This window comes from Artibeus jamaicensis, unplaced genomic scaffold (assembly GCF_021234435.1).
Source record: "Artibeus jamaicensis isolate MK-2021 breed Jamaican fruit bat unplaced genomic scaffold, CSHL_Jam_final scaffold_474, whole genome shotgun sequence".
Lineage (NCBI taxonomy): Eukaryota > Metazoa > Chordata > Mammalia > Chiroptera > Phyllostomidae > Artibeus > Artibeus jamaicensis.
In genome coordinates, this window is record NW_026522046.1 from 9,703,702 (window position 1) to 9,721,370 (window position 17,669).

At 38.8% G+C, this 17,669-nt stretch overlaps 1 protein-coding gene across 1 annotated transcript in view; it reads left to right on the top strand.

The window, feature by feature from the left end:
* Window positions 1-796: 796 nt before the first annotated feature.
* PEX5L (peroxisomal biogenesis factor 5 like) overlaps window positions 797-17,669 on the top strand; it is a 150,388-nt gene continuing 133,515 nt past the window's right edge. The window contains exons 1-2 of the mRNA XM_037136887.2: window positions 797-925; window positions 2,598-2,669. Coding sequence (XP_036992782.2) covers window positions 833-925; window positions 2,598-2,669 — 165 coding nt within the window. The 5' untranslated portion in view covers window positions 797-832. The remainder of the gene's footprint in view (window positions 926-2,597; window positions 2,670-17,669) is intronic.

Genomic DNA, 17,669 nt, shown 5'->3' on the forward strand with positions numbered 1-17,669 from the left:
AAGTGGGAGCTGAGTGCTCCAAAGAGGATTATGCTCGCACTAGAAATAAGCAGTAAGTGAGCGAATAACCATTACGGTTTAGAAATAGGCTTAATCCCCCTGGGGTTATGGGGGTGAACTAGAAAATAGTGCTTAACTCTAGAGTAAGACTGTAAAGATTCTGACTGTGTATAGTTGTGTGCTGTTTGGAGACTAGGGGTTTAAGTGCAGAATCTAAATTCACCCTCCCACTTATGGAAAATACCAACTTCTACTTACAGTAGTTGGGGCTATAATATTCCCTGTCCTAACCTCTCCCCAGAAGAGTTTACTGCTATATCAGATAAGGAGTTGGGGTTAAATTGGAAAGGTGGAATTTTGTATTGGCAGAAATTGCAACCTTGACTTCTATGTTCTGTGAGTGCTGACATTTTTGTATCAGTCAGCAGTGATTTGCTAATCACAAGGAAGTCTGGGGTGGATCATTAAAAAGGAAAAACTGAGAGCTTTTATGACAAAGATGCTGAGTAGCTGAGTAGTCCATATGTGTGGGGTGAAATATACAAATGTATATAATTAATAATAGGTGGGTTTTTTTAAAAAAGCACTGAACTAGAACAGCAGTCAGGAAACAGAAGTGCTTGGATAAAAATTAGAAAAGGAGAAAATTTTGTTTCAATGACTTTTTGTGGTAGCCTAAATTTTCACAATGTTTACAAAGCCAAGATAATGATTCAGGGATACTTCAGTTATTGTCATACATTATAAGTACTATTGCTGGGCAAAAGCTGTGATTCTTCAGTCAGCAAGTTCTGGCAATGAAGCCACTGCCACTGGTGCAAAGAATTCTGGGATGTGTGACAGTGAAATGGATGGAAGGACCCACATTCCATCTCTACTTAATGTCCTTTTGTCCAGAAATCGGGTCATGCAAATGAGCTACTTGGTACGTATACAGATCAATATTTGGAAAGGCATTTCTAAATGTTTTGCATTAGTGGTTCTGTGGACAATGTCCTATGGCAACCAGTGGACTAAAAGGATACAAAAGCAAAGTGATAGGAAGACAGCTTGACTGCAACCAGCTTGTTCTTTTTGTTTCCCATTAATCCTGAAATGGAACCTCAAATGAGGACAAGAATAACAACAGAGAGAATACTGTGGCCATCTGTTCTGTTCTAAGTGGCTAAATTCATTAATATATGAATGAGATTTTATTTATGTATCCCAATACTTGAAGATTCAGAAACCTTTATTGCTGAAAAAAACACAAAAAGCAGGTATGTTTATTGGGGAGGAAATGTGGAAACATGGTTTTGAAATGTTATGGGAAAAAAACAGACAAGAATCATGTTCCACAATGTAAACAGGTTCATGTCCTGGTCCCTGAAGGATGTAGTTTGTTGTTTCAGTGAGATGGGGAGTCTAATGTGGCACAGTAGGTGCAAACACAAAGAAACATTTTTAAATCCCTTAATTGTAGCTAATGTAGCTAATACCTAGAAAAAGGATTGTTTTTTAAAAAATAAGAAGCTTGAACTGAAGCTAACCATATAGTGATTTTTTTCTTTCCTTTTTGTTACTGGGCCTCTACAGAGGTACTTTGATTTCTGAAATGATGAAGAAACGTGTCATTTTGGGCATTCCGATCAGCCAATGCAGCAGGAGGGAGAAAACAAAAGATTCAGATAAATGAACTTTCTCCTGGAAGCACAATAGTAAAATGGTTGCCACGATCTATGTCCTTTTCTAATGTTAGAAGTTTTTCAGTGGAATGGGCAGCTGGAGAATGGTCGTGGCGGGGGATGGGGGAATGACAAAATGCCAACAAAGTAACTGTTAAAGGTGGTCTATACTCTTCTAACTTTTCAAACTATGTAATTTTGAAAATTATGTATCTTTTTAAAATTATTTCTGAGTCATTTTTACAATGTTAGTTTTTATCTGATTTATAAGCAAATATATAAAATCTAAAGATTTGTTATCTGAGTTGCATAATACTTGTCTTATTCTTAAAAATATATAAGGAATTAAAATACAACATTTAATAGTTGAAATCTTCAATTTAGTATTACTAAGTGCAATTTCAATCTTTAAGCAAAATGTACTGGGTCCCTCTTATTTTATTTGTATTGATTTTAGAGACAGAGGAAGGGGGAAGAGGGAGAGAGAAAATAGAAACATTGATTGTTGTTAAACTTATTTACACATTTATTGATGTAATCTTGTATGTGCTCTGTGCCCTGACCAGGGGATGAGCCCATAACCTTAGCATATGGGTACAATGATGCTCTAACCACTGAGCAACCTGGCCAGGGCTATACTGAGACTCTTGAAGAACTTATTTATATTAAAGTATTAAGAACTGAAAAAAAAGCATACCAATATTCAGAGAAGATTAAAGGCATATGGAAGAGACTAAGCAGAAAATAAATAATTATAAACAAACAACTTAAGAATAAAAAACATCTGCTGTCATCCATGAAACACTAACCTAGAGAATGAAGTGTTATGACTAAGGAACAAGGCTAAGTAAATTTTATCTTTTATAAGTATTAAGTGGGAATTAAGGTAATTAATGGAAACTAAATGATCATTTAAAATTATTCTTTCACAAGAAAAGTAAAGAAAAAGGATATGGAAAACTAAGCAGTGATGAAGACCTCGAAATAATTGTTGGTCAAAAGCAGGTAAGTGATGCTTCCATACGTTTTCTTCTGTTGCACTGTAGATTTCAGACGACTGGGGCCCTTTGAGGTCGGCCCTGCCCTTACGGAGGCCCAAGGAGGCCTGCATGACGGGGTGGATTTTGAAAGCAACTCTGCTCCCCCGTGATGCCTCTGGTCCACTGACTTTTGCATGTCAGCATGTATGTTCATATGTAAGAATGGTAAAAAGTAAAGCAGACACGATAAGAGAACTTTTGGAAAATTAAAAGCCCTACTTGAAAGATGAATCAAAACAACCATGATACTATGGTTAGAAAAACAGATTTAAACAAAAACCAGAAAGTACATTATTTTAAAAATGAGAAGTACTACCATTAGTGTAAAACAATGAATATGATTTAAGGAGAGGGGTATAAAAGACTTTTAAAAACAGAGAAGTTTAAAACAAACAAGCAAACAGAATAAAAACAAAGACACTGAAATAGAGAACAAGTGGGCAGCGACCAGAGGGGAGAGGGAAGGGAACTTAAGGGAAAAAAGGGGGAGGGATTTTGAGGAACAAGTATGAAAGACACAGGGATGAGGACTGGGGGGGGGGGATGGGAGGGAGGGGGGAGACAGGCGGGGGGGGCTGGGATGGGAGAAATAGACAAAAAATGTACTTGAAAAATAACTAAATAAAAATTTAAAAAAAACAGAGAAGTTTAAAACATATATACTTTGCCCAGTTTTTCAGCTAGGCTTCAGTAAATTTAGAGATGATTTTTTTAAAAAACAAAAAGAAGCTTTTAATATTCTGCAATACTGCCTATAATGTGAGAAACATCCAGCTTGGGTTTTATATGGGCCCATAAGGTGAAATGAAAACTGCTTAATAGACCATAAACAATGACACACCAGGTAATGGAAGGCGTCCAGCTCACGCCACTAAATTGGCATTAGCCCTTAACATCTTCGTTAATTACTGGGAGACACGCTAACTGCACATTCACTTTATATGTGAGTAGCATTGACTCTGAGGGGGATGTGAACTCAGGTGGAGATAAATACTTCAAAGAGAGGTTAGAAAGAAAGAAAGCTACAGAAAGGCAAGTTGAATTTGGACAATTTCCTAATTGTGCAGTTTGTTTTGTATATGATGATTGCATGAAAGGAGCAATTGTGTATATTTCTGAGAAGAAAAAAAGAAGAAGAAAACAAGCATCAGAAAATAGCAGGCAGAAACAGTTGACTTAGTGACTTGCTTGCTAGACCTGGAATAACCAAGGTAACTAAAGCAAATCTTCAGGGAAAACTGGCCAAATAAAACATCCCCATGGGAGGTGCAGGATATGTCAATCTTACAGGGTTCCCCCAAATTACCTCCATGTTTTTATTGCCTTATCTTCACTCTCCAGCTCCTAAGTAAAACAGGGGTGGAGAGTATTTGCTCCTGTATTTCTACTTAGTGCCAAATCGTCAGTTTAGTTAATAAGGTAAGTGGGGCTGGAGCCCAAGTACTCGACTGGACTGTTAGTCTTGTTTTAACTGTGCCATGTCCCACAGATCCTGCTTGTCGGCTGGCACTTTGATCAAAGGGCTGGATCTACCTGGTGAATGAACTAGTAAAATGCAACCCTTTAGTATATTATGAGAATACACATGCCTCTATATTTTCTATTTTTTTTAAAGTTATTTAATTTGCTTCTTAATCATGTAGAATGTAAATTCTTACTCATTTTTGCACTTCTCTAGTTTCATAGTACCCCAAACCTGCTTTTCTTTTCTTTCTTTTTTCCCCTAAACCTTCTTTCTGTTTTAACTGAATTTGGGGATTATGAAAACTATAAAATTACACACTGAGATCTCACAGTGGAAAGCCCAAGGAAGTCATGATTCTTTTTATCTCATGGTCATGGTCTCATGGTATGTTTCATAAGAGTTACATTGCTGTGCCCAAACACATTTTATTAACTGCTAAGGAATCTCAGAAATGATAGAGGGGGAGACAGAGAGGGGAATAAGGACGGGAGGGAGGGAGAAAGGGAAGGAGGGAGGGACAACCTACTCTACTGCTTCTTCAGAAAATAACCCTTTCTATACCTGGATCAAATAAGGGAGTGCTTTGTTTGCCAGTCATTGTTTGCCTCTGTAGTTATCACGTTTCCTCCAGTGACACTGTGCCAGTTGGCACCAACTGGCAACGACCCAGATATGCTGAATCATTCATGTCAAACATGTTTGAAAAGATGAGTAATTATGAATATGACTTGGCATTGGGATTCGCTGCTGGTTATAAGGGTAGTTCTTCCTTTTCAGAGAGCTTATTAAGTGTTGATACTGTGAGTAAATTCTAGATCAGAACAATGACAACAATGTTGATACCTGCAAGTAAAATATGTGGGAAAGCGCTCTGGTTAGTCTCCATAATGCTAAAAAAAAATTCTTCCTGAATTTAAAAGATCTATGTTAAAAATTTGTGTAAAATACATGTTTAATGTTGCTTCATCTCATAAATACTATGTTATTTTTATATAAAGAGATTATACATTATAGATTTTGTATTACATATTATATATTCTTTATTATATATACACTCACTGGGGGAAGAATCTTTATGTTTAATGTATTATTCCTATACCTTTAAGAAACATGGTGGAAATGTGTTAGTCAATCTTCATATAATAGCAAATAGCTTTTTCAATAAATGGTACCAAAAGAAACTCTGAAGAAGACAGATAAAATGGTTGGAGGCTGTGAAGGACAGAAGTCTGTTAATCTCATCAAATCCGTCATTCAGAGGCTGCCGCTCTACAAATGCCTGGCAAGCTATATGCCATTTTATTCGTCATGTGATTTGCAGGTCTTTTACTTCCACAGAAAGCCCACAATTTCGCTTACATAGGCAAATTAGTAACAGAAGCAGCACGGAGTATATGCATTTTGTTCTCCCTGGCTTCCCCTGAACATTAAGGGGATAAAAGGTTATTTCTGTGTTACTACTATATGAGAAAATTTTGTAAATGTCAACAGTTTTATTGTTAAATGGTAATATTGTACTTCTCTCTTTGTGAAATTTTATTGGCATAAATGCATATAAAACAATATAGAAAATGCTTAGATTACTGTTGATGTCCTAAACTAATAGGTGTCATATAATATGTTATTACACATATATATAGTCATTCAAATAGAAATGTATCACATTGGAATCAGCATTCATATTTTCCACCAGAAATCCCTAGAGTTTTTAAACTCCAATCCTAGGAAGGTAATCAAAGGAAACATATTAGATTAAAATTATCCTGCCTCTAAAATCCAAATATTTGACATAAAATATATATAAACTTTTATTGCAATTACATATAAAGATATGGTTGCTATATATCACTTATATATTTCATGAATTTTATGTTTGGTTTCTAGAATAAATATTAAAAGACAAATTAAATACATATTTTGGATAGAATATAAATAAATATATATTATTTATTGAAATATTCTCTCCTGATTGGAGGGGACAGAGCTTGCTGAGGAAGGCGTTTCATGTGCACAGGAATTTCCTGTGAAGTTACTGAGATTTCAGGGGCGGGAGTGCAGATGGAGACAGCCAAGTACCTTGAGTAAGGAATTAAAACATTAACCTCTTTGAATAAATAATAAATTTGTTATATATATTTTTTTCACCAGGATAAGTATTCATTTATTTCACTTGGCAATAGGGCTCGGAAATATTAGCCTTCATTTCGTCTTTTTCAGTTTCATAATTGACTATTTCAACCATATTCACTGATCACAATTGCCAGCACGAACAGTTAACTAGACAGTCTAATCAAGGATGTCTCTTATCAACAGCATATTGTACCCCAGCCACTTAAAAAGAAGTTAGAGTTATAAATTGTGCTTTATTTTAAGGGCAAAATTAATTTTTTAATTTTATTTAGTTATTTTTCAAGTATAGTTTTTTTTGTCTATTTCTCCCATCCCAGCCCACCCCCGCCCCGTGCTCCCCACCTCCCTCCCATTTCCTCCCCCCCAGTCCTCGCCCCTGTGTCCTTCATACTTGTTCCTCCAAATCTCTCTCATTTTTCCCCCTTAAATTCCCTTCCCTCTCCCCTCTGGTCACTGTCCCCTTGTTCTCTATTTCAGTGTCTTGGTTTTTATTTTGCTTGCTTGTTTGTTTTGTTGTTTAGCTTCCTATTAAAGGTGAGATCATATGGTATTTGTCTTTCAACACCTGGCCTATTTCACTCAGCATAATGCTTTCCAGTTCCATCCATGTTGTTGCAAAGGGTGGTAGCTCCTTCTTTCTCTCTGCTGCATAGAATTCCATTGTGTATATGTACCACAATTTTTTGATCCATTCATTTACTGACAGGCACCTAGGTTGCTTCCATCTCTTGGCCATTGTAAATTGTGCTGCTATGAACATTGTGGTGCATAGGTTCTTTGATACTGATGTTTTAGGATTCTTAGGATATAATCCTAGCAGTGGAATTGCTGGGTCAAAAGACAGGTCGATTTTTAGTTTTATTAGAAAATTCCATACTGTTTTCCATAATGGTTGTACCAGTCTGCAATCCCACCAACAGTGAACTAAGGACCCTTTTTCCCCACACCCTCTCCAACATTTGTTGTTTGTTGCTTTGTTTATGATAGCCATCCTGACTGGTGTAAATGGTATCTCATTGTGGTTTTAATTTGCATCTCTCTGATAGCTAATGATATTGAGCATTTCTTCATGTGTCTGTGGATATTCTGTATGTCCTCCTTGGAGAAGTGTCTGTTCAAGTCCTTTTCCCTTTTTTTAATTGGGTTAGATGTCTTCTTAGAGTGGAGTCATGTAAGTTCTTTGTATATTTTGGAGATTAAACCTTTGTCTGAGGGATCATTGGCAAATATGTTTTCCCATACAGTTGGTTGTCTTTTCATTTAATACTGTTTTCTTTAGCCATGCAGAAGCTTTTTATTTTGATGAGATCCCATTTGTTTATTCTTTCCTTTATATTCCTTGCTCTAGAGGACATATCAGTAAAAATGTTGCTGCGTGGAATATCTGAGATTTTCTTGCCAATGTTCTCCTCTAGGACTTTAATGGTTTCACAGCTTATATTTAAGTCTTTTATCCACCTTGAATTTATTTTGGTGTATGGTGTAATTTTGTGCTCAAGTTTCATTTTTTTGCACATAGCTGTCCAGTTCTCCCAACACCATTTGTTGAAGAGGCTATCTTTACTCCATTTTATGTTACTGCCCCCTTTGTCAAGTATTAATTGACTGTAGAGGGTTGGGTTGATTTCTGGGCTCTCCGTTCTGTTCCATTGGTCTATGTGCCTGTTTTTATGCCAGTACCAAGTTGTTTTGATTACAGTGGCCTTGTAATACACTTTGATATCAGGTATTGTGATCCCTCCTACTTTGTTCTTCTTTCTCAAAAGTGCAGCTGCTATTCGGGGTCATTTATGGTTCCATATAAATTTGTGAAGTGTTTGTTCTATGTCTGTGAAATATGCCATTGATACTTTAATAGGTATTGCATTGAATCTGTATATTGCTTCGGGTAGTATGAACATTTTGATGATGTTAATTCTTCCAATCCATGAACAAGGTATATGTTTCCATTTGTTTGTGCCTTCCCTGATTTCTTTCTTCAGGGCTGTGTAGTTTTCTGCATACAGGTCTTTTACCTCCTTGGTTAGGTTTATTCCCAGATATTTTATTTTTCTTTTTGCTATATCGAATGGGATTTTTTCTTGATTTCTACTTCTGCTGATTCATTGTTGGTATACAAAAATGCCTTTGATTTCTGGATATTGACTTTGTATCCTGCTGTTTTGCCAAATTCATTAATTAGTTTGAGCAGTTTTTTGGTAGAGTCTATAGGATTTTCCATGTACACTATCATGTCATCTGCAAACAGTGACAGTTTTGTTTCCTCCTTTCCTATTTGGATGCCTTTTATTTTTTTTTCCTACCTGATCGCTGTGGCCAAAACTTCCAAAACTATATTGAATAGAAGTGGTGAAAGTGGACATCCTTGTCTTGTTCCTGATCTTAGTGGAAAAGCTTTTAGTTTTTGCCCATTGAGTATGATATTGGCTGTAGGTCTCTCATATATGGCCTTTATTATATTGAAGAATGCTCCCTCTATTCCCACTTTGCTGAGTGTTTTTACCATAAATGGGTGTTGTACCTTATCAAAAGCTTTTTCTGCATCTATTGATATGATCATGTGGTTTTTGTCTTTGCTTTTGTTTATGTGATGAATTACATTTATTTATTTTCGAATGTTGAACCATCCTTGCATCCCTGGGATGAATCCCACTTTGTCATGGTGTATAATCTTTTGGATATATTGTTGGATGTGATTTGCCAGTATTTTGTTGAGGATTTTAGCGTCTATGTTCATCAGCGATATTGGCCTGAAGTTTTCTTTCTTTGTTGTGTCTCTATCTGTTTTAGGAATGAGGATGATGCTGGCTTCATAAAAGGAGTTTGGGAGTTTTCCATCCTTTTGTATTTTTTGGAATAGTCTGTGAAGAATAGGGGTTAGCTCTTCCTTAAATGCTTTGTAGAATTCTCCTGTGAAACCATCTGGTCCAGGGCTTTTGTGTGATGGGAGTTTTTTGATTACTGCTTCAATTTCTTTTGCTGTTATTGGTCTATTCGGGTGTTCTACTTCTTTTTCATTGAGTTTTGGGAGATTATTTTTTCTAGAAATGTGTCCATTTCCCCTAGGTTTTCAAATTGCTTGGCATACAGTTCTTCATAGTAATTTCTTACAATCCTTTCTATTTCTGTGGTATCAGTTGTAATCTCTCCTCTTTCATTTCTGATTGTGTTTATTTGTGTCCGTTCCCTTCTTTTCTTGATGAGCCTACTTAAAGGCTTGTCTATTTTGTTTATTTTTTCAAAGAACCAACTCCTGGATTCATTGATCTTTAGAATTGTACTTTTAGTCTCTATGTCATTTAGTTCTGCTCTAATCTTAGTTATTTCCTTCCTTCTACTTGCTTTGGGCTGTTTTTGTTGTTGTTCCTCGAGTTCTTGCAGGCGTAGAGTAAGGTCATTTGTTTGAAATGTTTCTGTTTTTTTTAGGGAGGCCTGTATTGCTATAAACTTCCCTCTCAGGACTGCCTTCACTGTGTCCCATAAGTTTTGGGTTGTTGTGAGATCATTTTCATTTGTTTCCAGAAACTTTTTGATTTCTTCCCTAATTTCATTCTTGACCAATTCGTTGTTTAATAGCATACCATTCAGTCTCCATGATTTTGGATGCTTTGGGTTTTTTCTTTTGGGGTTGGTTTCCAGTTTCAGTCCCTTGTAGTCAGAGAGAATGCTTGGTATGATTTCAACATTCTTGAATTTGTTGAGGCTCGTTTTGTGTCCTATCATGTGGTCTATCTTTGAGAATGTTCCATGTGCATTTGAAAAGAATGTGTATTTAGCTTCTTTGGGATGAAGGGCTCTTTAAATATCAGTTAGGTCCATTTCATCGAGGGTGTTGTTTAATGCTGCAATGTCTTTTTTGATATTTTGTTTGGAAGATCTGTCCATTTTTGATAGTGGTGTGTTAAAATCCCCTACTATAATTGTGTTGCTGTCAATATCTTTCTTGAAGTCCTCTAAGATTTTCTTGATATATTTGGGTGCCCCTATGTTGGGTGCATATATATTTACGATGTTAATGTCTTCTTGGTGGATTCTTCCCTTGAGTATTGTGAAGTGACCTTCTGGGTCTCTCTTTATAGCCCTTTTTTTGAAGTCTATTTTGTCTGATATGAGAATTGCTACCCCAGCTTTATTTTCTTGTCCATTTGCTTGGAAAATGTGTTTCCAGCATTTCACTTTTAGTCTGTGATGGTCTTTTGTCCTGAGGTGGGTCTCTTGTAGGCAGCATATGTGTGGGTCATGCTTTCTTATCCATTGAGCTATTCTGTGTCTTTTGATTGGAGCATTTAATCCATTTACGTTTAAGGTTATTATTGATAGGTACTTATTCATTGCCATTTTTGTACCTGTGTTCCTCTCTGTGTGTCTCTTTTCCTTCCTTTCCTTAAATCAGTCCTTTTAGTATTTCTTGTAGGGCTGGTTTGGTGGCAGCATATTCTTTTAGACTTCTTTTTTCTTGGAAGCTCTTTATTTGGCCCTCTATCTTGATTGAGAGCCTTGCTGGGTAAAGTAGCCTTGGTTGTAGGCCTCTGGTTCTCATTACTTGGAATATTTCTTGCCATTCTCTTCTTGCTTGGAGTGCTTCCATTGAGAAGTCAGTAGCTAACCTTATTGGGGCTCCCTTGTATGTTACTTCTTTTTTCTCCCTTGCTGCCTTTAAGATTCTCTCTTTGTCTTGGAATTTTGCCATTTTAATGATGATGTGTCTTGAAGCGGGCCTCCTTGGGTTCCTCTTGATTGGGACTCTGTGTGATTCATGGATTTGTGTGACTTTTTCTCTCATCAAATTAGGGACATTTTCTCTCATTACTCTTTCAAATACGTTTTCTATCCCTTGTTCTTCTTCTTCTCTTTCTGGTATTCCTATTATTCGGATATTATTACGTTTAATATTGTCTTTCATTTCTCTTAATCCCTCTTCATTCTTTCTGAGCCTCTTTTCCCTTTCCTGTTCTTTCTGTGAGATGCTTTCTACTTTGTCCTCCAACTCACTAATTCGATCTTCTGTCTCATCCACCCTATTTTTAATGCTTTCTACTGTGTTTTTTAATTCAGAAATTGTATTCTTCATTTCCTCTTGGCCCTTGCTAATAGTTTCCATTTCCTTTTTCATGTTGATATAGTTCACGGTGAGATCGTTATAGCTCCCCTGTAGTTTCTGGTAGCTCATTGTGAGCTCTTTGAACTTCCTGATAACCAGTGCTTTGAATTCAGTATCTGATAGTTGACTTGCCTCTATTTCATCTAACATTCTTTCTGAGGGTTCCTCCTTTCCTTTCATTTGGGGATTGTTTATTTGTCTTCCCATTGTTTGTGAGACTCTTCTTGTTAGCCTCAACTTCTTAGATTAATCTGTTTTGAATTCCTGGGTTTATGGTGTGAACTTTTGTGGTGGAATGCCTGTGAATTTCAGTGGTGCAGTCTCTTCTGGTTATCCTGTCATTCTCTGCTTCCACCTACTCAAATATGCAGCAACTTTTGGCTTCTCTCCTACAGCAAAGTGCAATTTGTCTCTCTGACTCTACTATTGGGAGGCCTCTTCTATGGGTCCAGCTCTGGTCTTTTCATATATTTTCAAGTTGATTGTGACTCGTCTGGTTCCTCCGTGACTGTCGAGGTTTCTGGTCCCTTATTTTCATAGATGCTTGGCAACTGCTGGCTTGCTGGCTTCTCCTCCTCCGATCAGACAGGTTTCTCTCCCTTTTGTACTAGGAACTGGTATCTGCTCCATCCTACTCCATTGCTATCTTGAAAGCCTCTAAATTTGTTATATTTTAAATCACTATTTTTAATTAGCATAAACTTAATTCAAGGTTTGTGATATGCTGGACCTAAATAGCTTTTTTTCTAAAATTTTTTCAATTTCTAAAAATGTAGACAAAAGGGGTAACAAAGGCCAACACAAATTATAGAATATTATGATTACATGAAGGATATACTTACAGGTTCAAACATTTTAAAAATGGGTGTAACAGTATGTTATGGATCTAGTTGGTTCTAGGACTCAGAGTTGCAGCTGCATATCTTTTAGTGCAATATGTCGAATGCCAGCCAGTTATAAGGGGAACAGTAAGTGAACATAGATAAGAACAGGGTTCTCAGATATTAGTGGCCCCAAAATGCCCTGGACAGCTCAGTAGAACCCAGAGTACAGAGCTGCCCCCAGAGTTTCTAGCTCTGTAGGGCTGCAGTAGGGCCCCAAAATTTGCATTTCTAAGTCCTCAGCTCCCCCTGCTGAACCACGTTTTGAGGACCACTGGGTCAAAGGTGATCATCATTGCAGTTCTAAAGAGAAGAAAAATATATATGGCTTGTGATAAATTTGACATTATGTAACTGGGCATTCGTCACCTAGAAATCTAAAACCTGGAACTCATAGACATCCAACATAACAACACTGAAAACAAGAAAGCCACAACCATTTACAACCAAAAACGCCTTTAAAGACCCAGGTCTCCAGTCTGACTGAATTCTGCTTGGTAGCCTAGTGATCTTGAAACTGTGCGAGGTACATTTCCTTATTTGTAAAATAATACTTTGCCCTTTCTACCTCCTAGAGTTTCTCTGATAAAATTTCTAACAGTACTCCATGAACTGTTGATCATCATCATTTTAATTAACTAGTTGTTATCACCTGCATTCATCTGCTTCACCTGCCATGACTAAATACCATAGCCTGAGTGGCTTAAATAACATTTATTTCTCACAGTTCTGGAGGCTGGAAAGTCCAAGGTCAAGATGGTGTCCATCTTGAGGGTGTCTGGGGAGAGCCTTCTCCCTGATCTCTCACGTGGCAGAAAGAGAGAGCTCTGGTGTCTCCTTAAAGGTTGGTGTCCCAACCTTTCAGGCCTCATTTAACCTTTATCACCTCCTCACAGACCCTGATCCAAATACAGCCACATTTGAGTGTGAAGGCTTTAACATATGAATTTGACGGAGGGGTACACACTCAGTCCCTAACACCACCCCACAACCCCATTCTAGCAAACAAGATTGTGGAGACCTAGAAAGGTGAAGCAAGATGCCTTGAGTGTCCCTGGTCAGGTGCAGAGAGAGCACAGAAAGCCAGCCCTCCCTCTGGACACCTAGTCCCACCCTCCGTCATTCTACAGAGCTTCTCTCTGGGGACCCGTCACTGGTCATCCCATCTGTGTCCTAAAAAGCTGTTTTGCCTTATTGTTCTTAATTATGTAAAATAACAATCTGCTAGGGATTAGTATAATGGACAATATCTAGGAGCCCTCACAGGGATAACCTTTTCCACACACAGTCTTAACTGTGTAGTGCCCTCTTGGTTCCTATGCTTCACCAAGAAAGAAATGGCCTGGGTAGCAAATGTATACAAAATTGCACCTAAAGGTTATCATTGACTGTTGGGAACCACCCTGTCTGGTTTCAGGAGTTGTAACTGCCCCCCATGGCTAAGACTGAGTGAGCAACCTCCAGTCTGTGAGCCACTAAGAAGGCAAAGCTTGTGTCTGGTAGCAAACGCTGCTTCTGCTTCATCCCCTGTCCCCAATGCAGAGTTGGTTAGTCAGACACAGGTAAGACCCCTCAGAGGGGGGCAACCTAAGCCAGACACGATCACTTGGGAGGCCATCATGGAAGGACTCGGGGGGCTGCAACAAAGAGAGAGTGATAGACCCTTGCCCCCCCACACACACCCCGGCTATTCTGACATAGCCTGAGTTCCCATGTCCTCTAGGAGAAGCGCTTCCTGGCTATAATCCACTTAAGCCTGAAAACCTGTGATGGGGGAGGCGGTGCAGCCCCTTGTTGGCTAGAGTGGGATCCGGGGTGATCAGGTATAAGAAAGAATTCCTAAAAGTCCTGTGAAGTCTGCTGTGCTAAGAGTGCTTTCATTCATATGATAAAGGTCCAAGCAGGAAATGAGTATGTCTCCCAAAATTTCTGCAGCCCCCTTTCCTGACAGACACTGACTCAGACTAAGCCCTCAGATTTCTTTGAAATGTTATCTACTGTTTGATACTTACCACCTGTATTCCTGTGTATTACAACCCAATAAAATCCCCTGGAGGAAGGGGCTCTTGGCCTTTCTCCTCTGAGTGATGAGCCACCTCTCCTCCCCAAGCAGATCATGTCTTGGTAGTTTCACTTTAATCCTTGGCAGACAGGGGACTTGGCAGGCAAAGTTGCCCCCACAGTTGACATCTGCTTGATTTTCCCTTCCCTGCCCAGCTTCCTTAGACAGGATCTCTGCCAGGCATGAGAAGCGCCATGGGGAGAGATAACACATACTTTCCTTACTCCAAAACCTTTCTCAGCGTGTCCTTTTAAATGTGTAGGAGAAGCCTATGCACAAAGTAATGGAAACTAGAATTTCTTTGATCTTTCTCTGAAGAAAAAGAAGCAAACTAGAGCCATCTGCTCCTGTTTTCAATTGCAAGTAAGCATTTGAGTAGGGTTGTAATTCTGTCCCAGCGGTCCTTATGGGAATAGATCCTAAAGAAGAAAATACAGGTGAACAAGAAATAAAAATGGAATAATAAGAAAACAGATGAGTGGGAACAGATACCAGCTTCCTTCTGATACTAACAGAGAGTGTGATCATACCCCCATCTAAGCAGCTGGCCGGAGCCTCAGACTCCTAAGTAGTAAAAGGGATGGTGGGGTGATATTTTTCACTGCCTCGTTGTACTCAGCACCATCTGGCCAGTGCTTTCTTTGCCATATCAGTGTGGTGACTTAATCTAAATATAATTCAGATGCCATTTACCTCTGGGGAGACATGGAAAGCGTGAGTGTCATCTGACACCTGTCTCCTAGTATCATACACAACACTTTCTCTGGATACCTCCTTGGAACTCTGTACTTGGTCCCCAAGAACAGAAACTCCTCTCAAGGTGTATAAATGAGACAACCTGGAGATTCTGAATCAGTGTGCTCTGAGCAGTCGCTGAAAGCACAAAACATCTTGTGCAGTTGTGGTTGTCGGATTACACCCACAGCAGACATGGGCTCATTAGCCTTCTCCTCGGGAAAGATTGATGGATAGGAAATGATTCAGTGAAAATCCGCCTTATGTGTTGGCGGCGAGAGATGGGAGCTGTTCGAATGTGCTTCTATCTGGAATCAACACTGGGGTAAACAGAGACTTGCCTGTAGCCCGATCGATGCCATCCTGTCTGCAAGGCTATTTATCATCAATAAATATTGCATAAGAAAGGGGAAGGTTTTCTGGGAGGTTAAACTGAAAAATTAGTGGAAGAAAACATGATTACCCTGTGTTTTATTTCTAAATAGTCTCCCTTTATATCAAGTAACATAAAAATAACTCTGAGTGACTTAGTTTAGAGGAGAGGGAAATCACAGTATTTGACTTTACATTTCCCCACTTCAATTTAGTGTAGTGATTCCCCTAAGCATTATTTGACTCTAGGAAAAGCAGAAAGGGAAGACCTAAAATCTTAATTTCAGACTGAGGTCTGAAGGTAGAAGTCCAGGAAATGCAGAGGGTCACTCTGTGTAGAATGATGCCGAGGCTGGCAACAAAGAGCCAAGTAGGAAGCCAAGTCCTAGTTTGTTGTCTCAGCTTTGCCACTTGCTAGGAGAACAATTTAGGTTCTCTGAGTGTCTTTCTTTAATCTGTGAGATGAGATACTACCGCTGGCTTAGACATCTGTTGTAATGTTCACGGAGGGACGGCTCTCTGCAGTGCCTGCGTCCAGCTCCGCCTCCCTTGGTCAGAGCCAAGCCTCGGTAGAGTTCAGGGCCACCGCTGTTTTGTCTTCCGCTCTTCCCGCAGCCACTCAGACTTCCTGAATGACGAGTTGGAGAAAGTGGTTGCATCATAATGTTTCCACTTTGCTTGTTTCGACTGCTTTACTATTAAGCATCTGCATGCCTTCTGCAGGACACTGTCAAGTACTCTAGTGTGTTTACACTAGTGTATTATTATAGGGGGCGCTGGCTCGTCTCTCACCGCGCATGTGCGACATTGTGACTATAACAAGGATGGTACAGAGTGGTTAACAGCAGAGCCTTCACAGTCCAGAATCTGAACGAAAACAGGCTAAGGTCATGTGGTACCTGTATTACCTTAGAAAAATTAACCAGCCTCTCTGAGCCTCAGGATATTCTACTATAAAATGGGAGAAATACCATCAACTTGATAAAGTAGTTGTGAGGATTAAATAAGTTCTGGTATGTAAACACTTAACAACATGCAAGACATGTAGTGAGTGCTTTATAAATGGCAGTACTGTGGTGGGTGTGCTGGGAAAACTCAGGTTTATTAGCTGCAGAATCCTTGGGTTTTTTCAAGACTGAGTTATAGTAATTCTAGACAGTAAAATCTATCCTGACACAAATGTCCCCTAGGTTTAACCAAATACAGAAATGAGCGGGATAGACTGTGTGTAAGGAAAATAGGAAGTGAGGGGGACAGTGTGTGATATCAGAAGCTGATCCTTCTGGGCGCAGGGGGCAGTCCCTACCAGCTCTCCCTAATTGCTATCTTGTTGGAAATGGGCTCAGTGTCACCCCATACGCTAATTTTTCAAGAGAAAGAATTATCCTGCTGCTTTTTAAGCGTTTATTACCAATTTCAACATTTTTAACAGTGTGTAGTCAAACAGAACAGTCTGGGTCTGAATGTAACTCTGGAATTCCAGTCTGAGACCAGTTATCCTCAGGAGACTCTGAGATCAAAGCAGAGGAGGATGTCAATATGGCCAGGGTAGGCCTCTGCCCCTCCTGTTTCTCTCCTGCTTCACACCCTCTCCCCAGGAGGCTGTAATCTACTTGTTGATCTGATTAAAATAATAGGTGTCCAGGTATCATTGTTAAGTGGCCTAAGATCCTCCAGGAAGTTTAAGTACCTCAAAAGGGACCCAGTTATTTATAATACACAAAATCCTCACTTGATAAATTGAGTAGGACAAATATTTATTAGCAGAAGGTATTGTTGATATTTCCACCTATTCAGGACTTTTGTCACCTTCTGTTCTTGCTAATTTAGCAGCACAGGTAATAATCCACGTACCAGCCTACGTTATTGAACGTGAGCACCCAGACAGGAATGCAACCCACAGGCTCAGTAACTGTCATCACCAAGAGAGACCTTCCGTTACCACCTCAATTTCAACACACACCTGAAATGCCATTACATAGCTTTATTTTTTCAGATGTTGTTCAGACAATTTTCATTACATGTGAGATAAAAGAAAAAACAGACTTTTAAGTTGGAAAATATATAGGTGTTAGGAAATCTTCAAATAGCTTGGGTTGTTGTTGTTTTTTTCTTTTTAATCCAATGGGGAAAGTGCTGGCAGCATGTTTATTCCCTAAGAAAAGAAATGCAAAATGGAAATGACGTGAGCTGACATGCTGGATATAAAAAAATGATGT